The sequence below is a fragment of the Phyllobates terribilis genome, unplaced genomic scaffold (genome assembly GCF_046119375.1).
Source record: "Phyllobates terribilis strain yellow unplaced genomic scaffold, ASM4611937v1 Scaffold_8__6_contigs__length_399053987, whole genome shotgun sequence".
NCBI lineage: Eukaryota > Metazoa > Chordata > Amphibia > Anura > Dendrobatidae > Phyllobates > Phyllobates terribilis.
In genome coordinates, this window is record NW_027362768.1 from 169,877,341 (window position 1) to 169,895,983 (window position 18,643).

General features: G+C 40.3%; 2 protein-coding genes across 7 annotated transcripts in view; one reads left to right on the forward strand and one right to left on the reverse strand.

Moving 5' to 3' along the window:
- Nucleotides 1–8,749, forward strand: part of PRKAA2 (protein kinase AMP-activated catalytic subunit alpha 2) — a 46,642-nt gene extending 37,893 nt beyond the window's left edge. For all 3 annotated transcript variants that reach the window (XM_073643704.1, XM_073643703.1, XM_073643702.1), the window contains exons 7-9: nt 2,533–3,031; nt 3,589–3,715; nt 5,623–8,749. In XM_073643704.1, coding sequence (XP_073499805.1) covers nt 2,533–3,031; nt 3,589–3,715; nt 5,623–5,858 — 862 coding nt within the window. In that variant the 3' untranslated portion in view covers nt 5,859–8,749. The remainder of the gene's footprint in view (nt 1–2,532; nt 3,032–3,588; nt 3,716–5,622) is intronic.
- Nucleotides 8,750–11,455: 2,706 nt separating this feature from the next.
- FYB2 (FYN binding protein 2) overlaps nt 11,456–18,643 on the reverse strand; it is a 57,892-nt gene continuing 50,704 nt past the window's right edge. For all 4 annotated transcript variants that reach the window (XM_073643706.1, XM_073643705.1, XM_073643708.1 and 1 more), the window contains 3 exons: nt 14,786–14,948; nt 14,105–14,138; nt 11,456–12,146 (listed from right to left, as the gene is read on the reverse strand). In XM_073643706.1, the coding sequence (XP_073499807.1) occupies nt 12,128–12,146; nt 14,105–14,138; nt 14,786–14,948 (216 nt within the window). In that variant the 3' untranslated portion in view covers nt 11,456–12,127. The remainder of the gene's footprint in view (nt 12,147–14,104; nt 14,139–14,785; nt 14,949–18,643) is intronic.

Consider the following 18,643-nt stretch of genomic DNA (forward strand, 5'->3'; position numbering starts at 1 on the left):
GAATGCTCAACACTAGTTATGACGTATACTAGTCATGGTGTCACTTACAAGATGACAAAGCTGCTTTTAAAGGGCTGTACAGGTTAGAAAACCCATCTTCATATACCCTATTGGGGGAGACAGATGGGGCCCCTGTTCTGGATCCTAATCTCTTGACCACAGTGGAGACCAGCTACAATAAGAATCTCTCACTCTGGAGGACCTGTCCTGTCCTCCATTACACATACAGCTTATTGTAATGCTAAATTTCTCCTGTGATGGCGCTGTAGAGAAACAAAACATTTAGGGGCCAATTCATCATTTGCATTTTTTTTAAGTGACATTTTCTCTTTTGTCTTGTAGTATTCGTTGATGTTTTGTTTGTTTTTTTGTGCAAATTTTCAGAGCTAAAATTAACCCTATCTGTTAAAAAGTTCATTGTCAACTGTGCAAAAATAAAATGACACAGATTTTGTAATCCATTAGAGTAATGGAGTACAATATCACAAAAATATTACAGACGTTAGAAAAGTCTCAAATGATGAATTAGGCTAAAATATCTGAGTTAAACAAAACCAGGCCCCCATTGCCGAATAAAGAAGCGAACGAAATCAAGTAAAGATAACATGCGAACATTGCAACATAAATAAGGAATAAGTCACTAATAGAACTCTTAGTCCAGAATAAAGACAGGGTCTTAGTGATTGGTGAAGAAGGACACGTTGGCCCCTGATTCATCATTGTCTTTTAGCCTTTTCTTCTGGAGTAACACTTGTTCTGATGGTCACTTTTATGTTTGTGTTTTATTCATTTTTTAATTAGCACTTTTTTTTAAGTTGACTTTACTTGGTTTCGTCTGTTTTGGTTTTTTTTTTACCATGTTGGTGCTTAGTGTTTCTTTTTCCAGAGGTTTTATCTTCATTCTTGCAAGTTTTAAAAACTTTGCAAAATGTCAAAAAGTTTGCGCAATTGTACTCCAGTCCCCTAGTCTAATACAAAATCAGTCTAATTGAATTTTTTTCATATTTTAAAGGATTCTGTGACTTTTTTTTTTTTTTTTAATCTAAAAAAGCGCTGAAAAGGTTAAAGACAAAAAAAAGACAACATCTTTATATTTGCAAAATTCATCAGCCTTTGTGCGTTATTTTTAAGAATTTGTTACAAAAATACAGCAACAAATAACAAGAAACAGGAACAAGACAAAAAAGAAAAGTGACTAAAAAAACCCCACGACTAATAAATCAGGATCTTTGTAGCGATTGTCCAGAAGTGGAATCTGTGCAATATATCGCCACCACCTGACAAAACTAAGGAATTACATTGCTCAAGTTGTGCCCATCTATTCCCTCATATAATACGGAGTTTAAACATAAGTCGCATCTGTAAAAAGAGTGTAAAGAACTGGAGTAAAGTAATTGTTTTACTAATTAATTAGGTGGACCTGCTGGGATTTGCAGTTCTACAGAAGCGGCCATCTGGGTCTATACGATAAGAATCTTCACAGTTTTAACGTTTCACTTAAGAAAAAAGCCATCGACCAGCTCCAGAAAGTGAATGATGCTTCAAAGCAAATAGTTAACGCCAGTCTGCGTGACCCGTACCCGACCCTGAACGCCCAGCGGCTGCAGCGACTCTTTTGACTGATAGATGTGGCGGGGCTTAATGCTAAGTTGTGTTATGACAAGTTCAATGTAACCATAGCAAAATGTATTATAGCGTGGAAGAAAGGATTTGGGGTAATCTCCCACATCCTGAATGAAATGCCAGAAACGCGTCTAGGGGTTTTCTTTGCTGCCATGCATTTCAGTGACCTTCACGGGGGCCCCCCAGGAAGGGATTTTAAGCTGCCGGTTTTCTGAAGACAGGTTGTTTTTCTTTTCCTTTTCTCCATCATGTCCTCGTGCCTTTACGTTGTTTAGTTTACATGAATGTGTAATTGTGTGACGGATTACAGAGAGAAGTTCACAAATTCAATTAAGTTCCTTTCGAAGAGCACCGTTGACCTGTCAAATGTCTCGGTTGATGACTTCTCTCAGTAGGATGGATGATGCCATTGCATTGTTGTAATCCTGTAGAGCGGCCGCAGTCAAACCAAGCCCCATAGTCCCATTACTCCCACCTCCACCAGCCCTGTATACACTAGACACTGTCTATAGCAGCAGCCATTGACCAAGAAAGAGAGGTTTCAAAGGGAAGTCCACCCAATAGGCAAGATATTTTCATCCAGCAGGCAGAACATTGCGTGGGGATGTCCTTCATCCTTACCTAACCGGTCCTACTACATAATACTTAGGTTATACCAGTTGGTGAATGTTATTCTATAGGTATTTGGGTTTTTTGAGTAGATTCCTTAGTTTCCAGTGGTGGACAATTTTCATTATGTCCTACAGGAGATGCAAGTTACATTTTCTATTGACTGGTAGTCTGACCCTAATCTTCTCCCATGTAACCTTCTGACATCATACTATGATCTGTCAAGACCCCTTTTGGGTGGATTCGCTGGATTTTAGGAGTTCATTGCATTTAGTTGACCATGTTTTGTTTGTTCTACAGAGAGCATGAGTGGTTTAAGCAGGATCTACCCAGCTACCTGTTCCCAGAAGACCCATCCTACGATGCCAACGTGATTGACGACGAAGCCGTGAAAGAAGTTTGTGAAAAGTTTGAGTGCTCAGAGTCGGAGTTCATGAACAGCCTGTACAGTGGAGACCCACAAGATCAGCTCGCGGTGGCATACCATCTTATCATAGACAACCGCAGGATCATGAACCAGGCCAGTGAATTCTACCTCGCCTCCAGTCCACCCACTGGATCATTTATGGACGAAATGCACATCCCTCCGGGGGTCAAACCGCACCCAGAACGAATGCCACCATTAATTGCTGACAGCCCTAAAGCCAGGAATCCACTGGATGCCTTGAACACCACCAAACCCAAGCCCTCAGCAGTAAAGAAAGCCAAATGGCACCTGGGGATCCGCAGTCAAAGCAAACCTCATGATATCATGGCCGAGGTGTACAGAGCCATGAAGCAGCTGGATTTTGATTGGAAGGTGAGAATATTTATCAGGTGGAGCTATAAAAATGTGTTTTGGAGCATTTCCTTCTGGTAATTTGGTTGACGGGTGACAGCAGCAGCCCTGAGCGTGAAATGTGCTCAGTGAGATTGCCAGACCCCCGCACCTTGACACACACATACATAGTGGGCTAGGGGCTGACGTTCCTCATACAAGCCCCTACATCATATTAAATAAAAATGAATTGAATGCCCCATCTTAATGCACCGTGGATCCATGTTTGGACAGCCTGGCCGCTCTCATCATTACTGGACCGTTCTTCTAGGTTTAACAATCGCATAAACAGACATGCACACGCACTTACATAAAAATGAAGTTTCCTTGAGAAGATGGAGCCTGTTCTTCCTACACATAGTGCATCTATGATACAGCGGGTCCCGGCTTATACCCAAGTGTGATAAGTTGTGAGAAGACCCCTATCCACCTTGCTGTTTGCACGCAGCTCTCAGCCCGTCCACTTGAGATGTCGGTACGTGAGCTTCAAAGCTGTGTGTGACGTCAGAAGCCCGTCCTTACAATAAATCTCTCCCCAGGTGGTAAACCCCTATCATCTCCGAGTACGGCGGAAGAATCCGGTGACCGGTAATTACGTGAAGATGAGCCTCCAGCTCTACCAAGTGGATAATCGCAGTTATCTGCTGGACTTTAAGAGCATTGACGGTACGTGTCTTGATTGTAAAGTATTGCAGTATATATTAGCACTGAATAACCATGGGATGTCTTCACTATATATGGTTTTTATCCTTTGTCTTTACACTAATTGGACTTAAAGTGGAAAAACAGAGCAAGAAAAGGACTTCATCAAACTGGTTACTAGTAAGCTCCGCAGCACCTAATGCCAAGCAGGAGCTGCAACAACAAAGACCCAGGGACCCCTTCTCTCTCCATAATGGCTGGGGTGGCTTCAAGGCAAAATGCAGTCCATTTATGGCATGGTGACACTTTCTCCAACAGACAGAATCAGAGATAACCCCGATCCCGGTTGTTTAATCCCTGATAGATCATGGTCAGTAGCAATAGTGGCACCTTTCTAAATGAATAGAGGGACTGTCATTACCATCCACACCTTTGCAATGTGATTGCTGGGTGACAATCAGCTCCTATGCCAACCTAAGGACCTCCTAGATATACCATCATGTTACACCTATTATGCAAAGGTAGAGGCTGAGCATGACAGAATGCCTGTCAGTTTTAGGGCAGGTGCAGATGACCGTATTTTCGGTTCGAGTGCGATCCGACAAAACATCAGATCGCACTCGGACCAATGTTTTTCTATGGTGCCGTGCACATATCTAATTTTTTCCCTGGACAGAGTCAACATGCCCGAGATTGATCTGAGTTAGTGGAAACCATCGGACTGCACTCCGATGGCATCTGAATGCTGTCCGTTTTCTGCGGACTGACAAAATGGAGATGGAGAATTTTTTTCCATCTTCTTTTCATCCGAGAAAATCAGATCACAATATGATCACACTCTGATCAGAATTTGATCAGACTGTAATTTGCATAAGCGGCCCGATTCTCTCGGATGAGAGAATCTATGGTTGTCTGCACCGTCCTTATGCTGACGGGCATAATATACTGCAATACAGACTAGTATGAGTAATCAAAGTCAAAGAATTTCAGGTCCTTTAATGGGACTAAAACAAGTAAAAATGAATGAAAAAAAAAAAGCAAAAACAAACAAAAAATTCAAATAAAAATAATTTTTAATGGGAAGAATTTTTTGTATCATAGAATGTAAAGCTAAAAGTACACAAAATTGGTATCCGTAACTATAAGATAATTATTAACAATCATGGTTGGAGTTCTGGGGCGCACTGTGGGAATAGAGGAATCCAAGGCAATATCATGGCCGGAGCCGTGGGACTTGTGCTGAAATACTATGAAGTTGTATTTATTACAAGAAGCGCTTAACATAAGGCAGTAAAGTATATGACGTAGCAGAAGACTTGAATCACCAACATTTGGGTCCGTCCTGGAACTTTTTCACTGTGATGTTAAAATCATTTTTATCTCCCGTTCCATCGTTCTGCCAGGACACGTATGACTTCTACATCCATATGTTATTAAACCTGCATAGTGAACTCCATGGAAAAAAGACAATGCCGCAAAATGGTGCCAATACCGAACTGCTTGAAAAAAAAAATATGTTATCGCTCTCAGAATATGCAAACACATAATTAATTTATTTTTGTTATTGTGCAAAAAGTAGCAAAATATAAAAAACTATATACATTTGGTATCGCTATAGTGGTACTGACCCACTAAATAAAGGTAATATAGGCGTAAAATGTGAAAAAAAGCAATGGCTGGACTGCTGTTTGTTTTCTATTCCTTCAGTAAAGAGTTAGTAAAAGTTGATACATAATTCAGAGAGCGCACAGTTCAGACCAGCAGCACAACCATGGTCGTGGTCCAGACTGTCAATCATCAGGAGCGCACCGCCACCTGGCAAACAGGAAGATGTGAGGCAGGCGAGCGGTGCACTCCTGAAGAAAGAAAATTGTTCAACAAGTTTTTTTTTGATCTGTAATAACTTGTTACTTTGGTCTTTTGTTCTGCAGATGAAGTCATGGAGCACAAGTCCGGCTCCTCTACGCCTCAACGTTCGTGTTCTGCAGCCGGCCTGCACCGACCACGACTCAGCATAGATTCTGCAAGCGCCGAGTGCCCTTCCCAAAGTGGGTCCATGTACGGGTCCTTCTCTGGCTCGTTCTCTCTGGCAAGCCCACGGTTAGGTAGCCACACGATGGATTTCTTTGAAATGTGTGCCAGCCTCATTACCACATTAGCTCGCTAACAAGCACCGTCACGACAGACACGGCTCTGTTCCGTTCTATGGCAGCCATTACTGTCATTTCCAAGTTGCATCCTGAATGTAGGATTTTTTTTTTGCTTAAAGGGATTCTCCAACTAGATTTTAAATTTGAGAAAAATCTGATTTATATTGCAGTCCAAAATGAAAAATTATATGGTTAAACTGCTGCTTTTTTTTTACTTTTGGTAGCATAGTGCCAACTTAGCTATGAGCAGAGGCATTTCAGACAGGCTGGTTGCAATGGATGACGGCATAGATCAGCCTAAGGCCAGCTCCACACTTCCGACATTTAGAGTCTGAGTACAGACTGCCATATCTGGACTTGAAGCTGTTCTTCGGTCCCAAATTCAGCCATATATAAGGCTGCTGAGTTTGGGTCAGGAGACGTGCGGCCAGTCCGTGCATCACCGTCCGTGCCAAGACCATGGATTTCGGAAGTGTGAAACTGACCCAAGAGACAAATGAAGGGCATGGAGGGTGCACCTACACTAGACTCTTCTGACACCATAAAGTCCAGCACCACATTGGGGGGCTCAGTTTGTACTTTTGCTTTAGGGTCTCTTCGATACCTATTGATACAACCATGTCAGACAACAACCAGTCTGTCTCCATTTTCAAGGACTTACTGAGCTGAGGACAGTGAAGGGACACTCAGCAGTACTCAAACCATAGGTGCCTCTCACTCTTAGAACCACATTGACGGGGTTGTCTAGGATTTTAAACATTGATGGCCTATTCTTAGGATAGGTGAGGGGACGACACCCGGCACACCCGCCGATCAGCTTTTCTTGGTGCCAACGGTGGTTGGAGCTGCCCAGTTACGGAGCTGCACAGCACAGCTCCGTTAACTGTATAGTGGACGTGGCCGGTACTGCACATCCGCCCCTTATTCAAATCAATAGGGGTGGAGATTCAGTACCCAGTCACTGCCACTATTCCGGCGACGTCAACTGAGCAGTTCCAACCGACACAGAGAACAACTAATTGGCGGGGGTGCCGGGTGCCGCACTCCCACCGATCAGACATTGATGATCTATCCTGAAGTTAGGCAATTAGTGTTTAAGTCCCAGACAACCCTTTTAAAGTGTATTTTGCTAAATTAAAGGGTTTGTACATAAATAGAAAACTATTGCTGCTTTCTTCACAAAACAGTGCCTCACCGTTGCACAGGTTATGTGCGGTAGATCATCCCTAGTCACTTCGGTGTAGCGGAGCTGCCGTACTCGACACAACTGGGGACGCTGTTTCCTAAAGAAGGCGGCCATTTTTTCCCAACTGTGTACAACCCAATTATTAGATGTAAGAACCCTTTAAATAAAAAAAAATGTAACGTATATATATCAGGTCGCATTTGCAATTTAATTCAGAGCCGACTGTACATTCGCTTTAAAAATATACAAAGGTTTCTTTTTTTAAAAAAAAAAATAATATTTTTTAGAAATTGTATAATTTAACTCAGGCAATGTGTAGAGTGCAAAAAATCAGCACCGAAACACCACAAACCCCAAACAGCTGCTGCTTATGATATTTTACCTACAAAGATTAGTTCACGGTTTTGTTTTTTTTAGGATCTGAGTCTATTAGATAGAAGGCGCGCTGATTCTATTTATTACTAGAATTGGAAAATTGTATTTATTTTTGTTATATTATAGTCAAGATTATGAATAGCCGCCTCTTATTTTTCTATGTGCGCCAACACAAAAGGCAGAAATGAAAACTTTGAAGAATTGTCTGTGAACAAAGTTAGAATTTTTTTTTTATTAGAATTTTAATTGATCCAGGGCACTGACGTACAAACTGAAAAAAAATTATAAAGCAAAAAACTTTTTTTTTGCTTCTATAGAAATGGATATTGATTGAGCTGCTCTGCTGTGTGTACCGGTCTGTTGTCCGATGTCTTCTGTACCCGTCGCCTTAAATGTTGTCTCCACCTTTTCTGAGCTCCCTTCTATTTCTAGATAGGTCCCTTCACAACAGCCACCGGATGTCATCTATTCCTCACCCCGCCAAGGGGGATCACTGAGGAGCGTGCAACACTTTTTACCCTCCAAAACCCTCCCTTCCTGTGGCTCCTCAGGGGAGGGCATTACGTAGATGAAACTACCCATTACTGTCCCATTGATCACCACCCTATAAAATGAATACCTATAAGCTGACCATGACGATCTCAATTTTCATATCTCACGATTAAGAGGCGTTTGATATTACACCCATTATTTTTCAACTATTTTGAAATTATGTGAAAAAGAAGAGCTTTCATAAGAAAAAAAACCCCACACAGATATGCTAAAAAAAATCATCCCATAGGGAAGGTTAAAGCTTCTTCTTTCTACATGATAGGAGATAAATGTATAATCGCTGTGGATGCAACCTCTGGGACCCTCAACCATCCCCGAGAACAAGGGTCCTGAAGTTCCTTTATGTGAAGGAACTGTACTGAGCATGTGCAACCACTCCTCTGCTCACTGGTCACACATGCTCAGTACATCGCCACTCACACAGGAGAATATGAGCCCTCTGTTTTTGGGATGGATGGGGTCTCAGCAGCCAGACCCTTATTTATAACATTTATCCTGTTGATAATGTTTATATGCAACACCCTGTTAACTACCAGTGTCCTTGACTTTTATATATAAAGCCAAATCCCACTCCTTTTCATTGGCATTGGAGACGCAAACAAAAGGGAAAGAGAGGTTGTGCCGAAATTTGGGGAGGAACAGCACCAAGATTTATATAATTTATATGATAAACCCGGTAAAACTACAGGATCTCCTCGACCGATCTGTATTTAGCATTGACAAAACTGAATAGTATGATTGGAGAATTGGAGATCAACTATCTTTCTCCGAATGCTAGAACAGTAGAAAAGAGACATGGACCGCCCATCCAAAAATCATACGTTGATCTAAGGCCGCTAGGCAAATTTTTTCAAAATTGAACATGAGGTTCTTGGTTTAATGTTCTGATCAGAAAGCGAAACTAAGAACCTCATGTTCCTTTTTGTAAATTTTTGCCTAGCGGCGTTAGATCAACGTATGATTTTTGGATGGGCGGTCCATGTCTCTTTTCTACTGTTCTAGCATTCGGAGAAAGATAGTTGATCTCCAATTCTGTATGATCAGAGAGATTAAACCAACTCCGTTTATCGACCTTGGACCTTTTTGTTTTCAGGAAAGAATACTTTAGTAATGGGTAGGTAAGTTCTTAGCTTTAGGATTTAAAGGTGCACGTAAGTATGCATGAATGTTTACGGAGCAGATTGGAGAATACGTAGGAGTGCAAGGGAGTCGGATGAAAGTAGCAAGATACAAAGATGCATCCTTGGAGTAGAGAGGTTGGGGTGGGGGGCTTGACAAGATTAGCATGTGATGTTTTAAGCTTTTTGTAAATAATATAACTACTGCTTTGTTTTATGTATACAGCTTGTATGCAAAATTATATGGCTCCAGCCTACAAACGCACTCTGTGAAGTCTGACCCTGCCGTCATGTTTTATTCCCACTACCTCCACTTCTAGTTACTAACATACAGTAAAAGAGTGAGCAGAAGAAAGCCATGGGCTTATGATTGCCGGTTTAGACTACCCAGAATTTATCATCTGTACCCTGTAAGACATAGATCTGCATAGGAGCTGTAGACACAAAATATCACATTTATTATTATTTGCGATCTTGCTTTTTTTTTTTTTAATTAAATATTCATGCAATAATGTGAAGTTTGCAAAAAATGCACCCACTCTTTTAGTTATCATCTTTCACTAACGTTAAAGGGGTTCTCCAAAAATGTAATAAAACAGCCTCCATCACATACTGTAATTGCAACGGCAGCCCATATTAGTCATCTATCAGGACGGGCTGTAGTCTGAAGAAACACAGCTCCTGAGAACTGTGTCTCAACTGTCAGAAGGCCAATATCATAAGCAAAGCTACCTTCGGGCGATGGAGAAAAGGCCTGTGACATCAGAAGAAATAAATCTGAGCTGATGGAGCATTAATTCGTTTTTCTCCAATCTCAGTCCTCCGTGCTCAGTAAGCTAAGGAGAAGATTGATTTCTTCTCCTGTCAGACATTTCTCTGGCAGCTCCAGTATGTGTGCTTATCATACAGCTCCTCAGCCAGTTGAGACACTGGTCTCAGGAGCAATGATCCTTCAGACCACAGCCCATCCGGACACGTGACTGGGACCATTCCTGTAGAACCACTTTAACTACCCTTTCCTCAAAATGCCACTCAGAAGGGCATAACCTAGCACTAGAATTTATTCTCTGTCCTTTATGCACGTTTAAAACATGTTCTGACCTCGAGGGCCCTACAAATAGAAGGCAAGCAGATGTTTTGTGGGTTGTAATACTTCCATTAGTTGGTCAGGTCTAGTGTCTGATGTTCCTGTGAGTAACATGTCCTTGGATAGCATTAAGCAGGGGCTGGAGTGTGTCCAGAGATTGCGCCACTCCCGCTGAGCTTTGCAATGTTTTTTTGGAGGAGCTATGGAAGCGACTGCCGATTAAGTCCATAGGACAGTTTACTCAGGTGGCCATGTTGTGTCGTCTTGTTTTCACCAATGTTTGTTACCATTTGTGTTGAACTCTCTATGACAATCTTGTAATCCTCGTGTCGCGTGACACTGAATATCGAGTTCTATGATCGTGAGTCACAATGTCACGTGCAATACAACGTAGGCACAAAAGATTTGTTATTGATTTGTAGAATTTTTTTGTAAACAATGAATATTCACGATGAACATATAATCATATTTATCAAAATGATCTGCATCGTTTCAATAAACCAGTGTGATTAAATCCCGTCTCTTCATCTGTTTGTTATACATGGACATGCGCACACATTGGTCAGCCTCTTTCCTTGGATTTGAAGCAAGTTTTTAAATGATCAGCTATCCATAGGAGAGGTAATAACCCTGCTGTTCATTGGGGTCTGAATGCTGGGACCTGCAACAACCTGGAAATTGAAACTTTGCAGAACCCTGTCTGAAAAGTAGGAAAAACAAGATTCTCATTATTTAAAAAAAAAACGACTTGTTTTTAAGAAATATTTAAAACCAAAATGTACAAGGTGATGTTCACACTTGTCGTTTTTATATATAGCATTTCAAGTGTAGAATTTTTATTTTTTGATGTTTTTCTTTCTTTCTGAATAGCAAGAAAATATTTTCTGTCATTATTACACAAAATTGTAAAATGGAGACGTAAAAAAAAAAAAAAAAAAAAAAAAGTTTTTCCTAAATGGTTCAAGTTGACTCCATGGATCAAAAATGCAAAATCATAACTGTAGTTCAACACTTCATTGAAATCTATAGGTCAAAAAAAAAAAAACCTCAAGATGCATTTTTGAAAAAACTCCTCAAACTAAAATGCATTGTGTGTAGGGAATTCAATTTTCTCCTATTGACTACCAACAAGCGTCTGGACGGTGCATTTTTTAGTAACCGAAACCATCTAGAAAATGTGCCCAAATCAGTGTGTGTGAATATAATTTTTGTGAAAAAATGTAAGTAAGAATAAGAAAATAAAGATTTCACAGCAGGAAATTTATTTTTTATTTACTACAAAATATATTGCAATGATATATTCTGATACATATAAACTTTTTTATTTATTTATTAAAGCATTAAAGTCTGCTGCCTTCCATCAAAGATTTACCAAATTCTGCACAAAATTCTACAAGTATCCAGTCTTATTTCTATGCTGAAGTTTTCTTATGTAATATTTAATAAAACTGCTCAGTGTAAACTTGTCTAGACATATGAGAATTTTAGTCAAACTAGTCAACTTTTTGGAAATTCTTACTGATGTCCCACTTTGGAAGCCACTTCCTCCACAGCCCAATATACAGTACGCCATCTCCAGGCTGCATTTACACATTGCAGCCACGTTGCAGTTTTTCATTACGGTTTTCGGATATCAAAAATGTATTATTTTTGCTGCAATAATTAAAATCATTAAAACTGCAACATTTTTGCAGCAAATCTTGCAAGAAAAAAAATGCATTTTTGCTGCAATGTCTAAAAACAGTAATGAAAAAAACTTTTTTATGTGGCATTCAGGAAAATTGCCAAAACCTCTAGGAGTCTTGGAGTTCTCCCCTTTTATGTTCTGGGAGAGTTTGCAACTTATATTTTTAGTTCCCCAAAAAGACAAAAGAAATCTAAATGATTAAAATAAAACCCCAAAATGTCAACACATAGTAAAATGAGGGAAAGCATCCAAGAGATGACTCAAGAGAAGTTCTTTTATTTTTACTCATAATTTTCAATTCTGTGAAGAAAAAAAAAAATTAATTATTTTTAGTCATTCAATAAATTATAAGGGGTTAATTTCCATTTTTTTCCCAGAAATAGCAGCACAACTGTCCATGGGTTGTCTCTGATATTGCAGCTTGCTCAGCTTTTACGGACGTTAATGGTGTTCTTACTACACACAACTTGTGAATGGCTATGTTCACACAGCGTCTTTTAGATGCCGTCCCAGCCACCAGAGTTTTCGCTCTCAATGCGGCTTTTCCATGGAGTTGATCCGCCAGCAGTTTTGCATCTTTTTACTTATATCTCCATTAAAAAAAGAGTCAGTAGCTTCCGAGTGGAAGTTGCTGAAGAATGAAGTTGATACTGCTCCGCTGCCTCCAATCATCCTGACAATTACGCAATTGACTAACAAATGATAGACAAGACTGCGGCTGTTTCCACTACTAGGCCAGTTATTGGGGAACTCACAGTGAGCGTATGGTATATACACCTCCGATTCGAACGCAAGGAATATATATATATTTATACCCCGGGTATGGTCACTGCCAGCTCCACAATAACAAAAGGAACTACTAGCTGCCATCACCAATCTTTTATACAGGCTGATTGCACATCCAATCCCTATTGTTACAAAATGGGAACTAAACAATACGGTATATACAATCACATAAAATGTGTCTCAGACCTTAGCAGAGGCAAGTACTCTTTAGAACAACGAACAGAATCAGAGAGTACTGGGTCTTCCAGAACTGTCGAGTGACAGAAACCCAAACTCTGATTTTTATAAGATCAAGGTTACGCCCTCATACCTCCCCTTGGTGAGCTGATATGGGGGCTGTTAGTTGGATGTGCTAGGTCTTTTAGAAGTTTATGAGATCACCAACATTCAAGATATCTTTGCCCCTGGAGGTCCCAGGCGGGAGATATTGTGGTCACGTTTCCAATCACGATTTTATCTTTTCATAGAGATGAAACATGGAATGGATAGCATCATCCATCTTTCCGATATTAAGTTGGAGGTGTTTTGCCGGCCTTATGGTGAAGTGAGTCAATGCGTTATGTTTGTCCCTTCGTTACGGTGATGAAAATATATCTCCCATAAATATCAGATCGATGCAAACCTCAATATTAATCACGGACCACTGGCTCCAGATAATCTGAGTTAATTCCTTTGAACAGAGGAAGCCCTTTCTTTGGGAATTTTACTTCTCCATCTCGGAGTATACGAATCCTATACTTAGTGGCTGCTTCTCAACAGATCCCCTGTCTTAAATACCTATTCATAGCTGGAGGTCCTACTTCAATGGAGGTTGAAGTGTCTGCTCTTTCTCACTTCCCCAGTTATAATTAATCCCATATGTTCAATGTGAGGGTGATATTTCTCCTCTCAGAAGAGATCTTTATGGATTTTACAATTTTTCTCTACGACATTCACTTTTTTGAATTTTTTTTTTACATTTTTTAAAGGTTTTCATGTGTTTCCTACAGCGGAAACTGCTTGGAAAAGACTCCATGTGCACATACCCAATTGGTGCGGTGCTGTTTTTGGAAGAAAGCAGCAATGTTTTTCTAATGCCGCAGGAATTCCCAGAATTGAAAGTTATCCATAGTCTATAGGATATAGAGTAACTTACTGATCACCGAGGGTCTGACTGATTAGCCCCTCAGGATCTTGAGAATGGGCTTCTGTACATGCTCAACTGTGGCTCCATTCATTGTCTATGGTACTTCTAGGAAAAGTTCAGACTACGATTCTCAGCTTCTTCTGGCACCAGATCCCGCAGCAATCAGTTAGTTACACTGTAGTCTTAGCAGAACTTTTGATTGTGGGAATATCCATATAAATCATCATAGATTGGTTTTAGCTAACAGATTTTTAACTAATATGTAATTTAAAAAAAAAAATAGATTATTTTAGTTATGAAATGTCCTTTTATACACTCACAATTTAGGTCTCAGGATTTTACTTACTTGAAGTTTAAACAATCGATCCGGAGGTAACCGTCTGAAAGGTGAAAAAAGGCTTTAGACCGGTTCTAGATTACGCTTTTTATATACAGGACAATTATGGTATTTTTCGGTCTATAATACGCACTTAGGTTTTAGAGGAGGAAAATAGAAAAAAAAAATTGAAGCAAAAAATGTGGCCATGACGCACTATTTTGGGTGGAAGGGGGGTCTGCTGCTGACAATGTTATAGCGGTAATGTCCCCCAATTCTGTACGAATATCCCCAGTCCAGGTATACATGCCCCCCCAATCCAGGTATACATGGCCCCCATATCCCCATCCTGGTATACATGACCCCCCTCCATCCACATCCTTGAATACATGGTTCCCCCATCCTGATATACATGCAGCCCCCCCCTCCGTCCCCATCCTGGTATACATGCACCCCCCCCTCCGTCCCCATCCTGGTATACATGCTCCCCCCCCATCCTGGTATACATGCACCCCCTATCCAGGTATACATGGCCCCCCATATCCCCCCACTGAAAAATGATATATTATTTATACAGAGCCATTCAGTTATATATAGTAGATAAAGATGCTCCATCTGATGTTCAGTTAAAATAAAAAAAATTACAAATGTTACATTTTTTTCGGACAATATTGATATTACAGTATTTTTCGTGTAAAAAAAAATACTCACATTTTCCTGCAAAATTTCGGCAAATTATTTGGTCTTCATTAGTGACATCTATGACTTCAACTGTTTCGCCAGGTTTCACTGCAAGTTCTAATTTATCTTTTGGTGAAAGTGGAGCCAGGTCATTAATGGTTGCAATGTTAAAGACATGAATTTCACCCGTGTACTGGAAAAATATAGAGAACACAAGAAGAGTCACCAACACAACACATCAGCTGTGCCAATAAGGAAAATGTGGATAGAAGCCTTCAGAGATGAGAACAAGATATAATGGAGCTAACAAGGGAACATGGTACATCAGCAGTACATCACATAGTACCAAACGTTTGAATATAAGTTTAATACTGACCATCTATGCACAAAAATATAACTACTATAATACTGCTCCTATGTACAAGAATATAACTACTATAATACTGCTCCTATGTACAAGAATATAACTACTATAATACTGCTCCTATGTACAAGAATATAACTACTATAATACTGCTCCTATGTACAAGAATAACTACTATAATACTGCTCCTATGTACAAGAATATAACTACTATAATACTGCTCCTATGTACAAGAATATAACTACTATAATACTGCCCCTATGTACAAGAATATAACTACTATAATACTGCCCCTATGTACAAGAATATAACTACTATAATACTGCTCCTATGTACAAAAATAACTACTATAATACTGCCTCCTATGCACAAGAATATATCTACTATAATACTGCTTCTATGTACAAGAATATAACTACTATAATACTGCTCCTATGTACAAGAATATAACTACTATAATACTGCTTCTATGTACAAGAATATAACTACTATAATACTGCTCCTATGTACAAGAATATAACTACTATAATACTGCCCCCTATGTACAAGAATATAACTACTACTATAATACTGCTCCTATGTACAAGAATATAACTACTATAATACTGCTCCTATGTACAAGAATATATACTATAATACTGCCCCCTATGTACAAGAATATAACTACTATAATACTGCTCCTATGTACAAGAATATAACTACTATAATAATGCCCCTATGTAAAAGAATATACAGTACAGACCAAAAGTTTGGACACACCTTCTCATTTAAAGATTTTTCTGTATTTTCATGACTATGGAAATTGTACATTCACACTGAAGGCATCAAAACTATGAATTAACACATGTGGAATTATATAGTGAACAAAAAAGTGTGAAACAACAGAAAATATGTCTTATATTCTAGGTTCTTTAAAGTAGCCACCTTTTGCTTTGATGACTGATTTGCACACTCTTGGCATTCTCTTGATGAGCTTCAAGAGGTAGTCACCGGAAATGGTTTTCACTTCACAGGTGTGCCCTGTCAGGTTTAATAAGTGGGATTTCTTGCCTTATAAATGGGGATGGGACCATCAGTTGTGTTGTGCAGAAGTCAGGTGGATACACAGCTGATAGTCCTACTGAATAGACTGTTAGAATTTGTATTATGGCAAGAAAAAAGAAGCTAAGTAAAGAAAAACGAGTGGCCATCATTACTTTAAGAAATGAAGGTCAGTCAGTCCGAAAAATTGGGCAAACTTTGAAAGAGTCCCCAAGTGCAGTTGCAAAAACCATCAAGCGCTACAAAGAAACTGGCTCACATGAGGACCGCCCCAGGAAAGGAAGACCAAGAGTCACCTCTGCTTCTGAGGATAAGTTTATCCGAGTCACCAGCCTCAGAAATCGCAGGTTAACAGCAGCTCAGATTAGAGACCAGGTCAATGCCACACAGAGTTCTAGCAGCAGACACATCTCTACAACAACTGTTAAGAGGAGACTTTGTGCAGCAGGCCTTCATGGTAAAATAGCTGCTGGGAGACCACTGCTAAGGACAGGCAACAAGCAGAAGAGACTTGTTTGGGCTAAAGAACACAAGGAATGGACATTAGACCAGTGGAAATCTGTGCTTTGGTCTGATGAGTCCAAATTTGAGATCTTTGGTTCCAACCACCATGTCTTTGTGCGAAGCAGAAAAGGTGAACGGATGGACTCTACATGCCTGGCTCCCACTGTGAATCATGGAGGAGGAGGTGTGATGGTGTGGGGGTGCTTTGCTGGTGACACTGTTGGGGATTTATTCAAAATTGAAGGCATACTGAACCAGCATGGCTACCACAGCATCTTACAGCGGCATGCTATTCCATCCGGTTTGCGTTTAGTTGGACCATCATTTATTTTTCAACAGGACAATGACCCCAAACACACCTCCAGGCTGTGTAAGGGCTATTTGACCAAGAAGGAGAGTGATGGGGTGCTACGCCAGATGACCTGGCCTCCACAGTCACCAGAACTGAACCCAATCGAGATGGTTTGGGGTGAGCTGGACCGCAGAGTGAAGGCAAAAGGGCCAACAAGTGCTAAGCATCTCTGGGAACTCCTTCAAGATTGTTGGAAGACCATTTCCGGTGACTATCTCTTGAAGCTCATCAAGAGAATGCCAAGAGTGTGCAAAGCAGTCATCAAAGCAAAAGGTGGCTACTTTAAAGAACCTAGAATATAAGACATATTTTCAGTTGTTTCACACTTTTTTGTTAAGTATATAATTCCACATGTGTTAATTCATAGTTTTGATGCCTTCAGTGTGAATGTACAATTTTCATAGTCACGAAAAATCTTTAAAATGAGAAGGTGTGTCCAAACTTTTGGTCTGTACTGTAACTACTATAATACTGCCCCCTATGTACAAGAATATAACTACTATAATACTGCTCCTATGTACGAGAATATAACTACTATAATACTGCTCCTATGTACAAGAATATAACTACTATAATACTGCTCCTATGTACAAGAATATATCTACTATAATATTACTCGTATGTACAAGAATATAACTACTATAATACTGCTCCTATGTACAAGAATATAACTACTATAATACTGCCCCCTATGTACAAGAATATAACTACTATAATACTGCCCCTATGTATAAGAATATAACTACTATAATACTGCCCCCTATGTACCAGAATATATCTACTATAAAGTCACCAACAACCTACTAACTGCCAAATCTAAGCGACACTACTCTGTCCTCCTCCTCCTTAATCTGTCATCTGCCTTTGACACAGTGGACCATTCCCTCTTACTACAGACTCTCTCATCTCTCAGCATCACAGACTTGGCTCTATCTTGGATCTCTTCATACCTAACAGACCGGACATTCAGTGTCTCCCACTCACGCACCACCTCCTCACCTCGCCCCCTATCTGTCGGTTTCCCCCAAGGTTCAGTTCTAGGACCTCTGCTCTTCTTCATCTACACCTTCGACCTGGGACAGCTCATAGAGTCTCACGGCTTTCAGTATCACCTCTATGCTGACGACACACAGATCTACCTCTCTGGAACCGATATCTCCTCCCTACTAACCAAAATCCCACAATGTCTGTCCGCTATTTCATCCTTCTTCTCTGACAGATTTCTAAAACTTAACATGGATAAAACAGAGTTCATCATCTTTCCGCCATCCCATTCACCCCCCCAACTGACCTATCCATCAAAGTCAATGGCTGTTCACTCTCCCCAGTCTCACAAGCTCGCTGCCTTGGGGTAACCCTGGACTCTAATCTCTCCTTTAAACCTCATATCCAAGCCCTTTCCACTTCCTGCCGACTCCAACTCAAAAATATCTTCCGGATCCGCACATTCCTCAACCACGAATCTGCAAAAACACTAGTGCACGCCCTCATCATCTCCCGCCTCGACTACTGCAACCTCCTGCTCAGTGGCCTCCCTTCTAACACTGTCGTGCCCCTCCAATCCATCCTAAACTCTGCTGTCTGACTAATCCACCTGTCCCCCCGCTATTCCCCGGCCTCTCCTCTC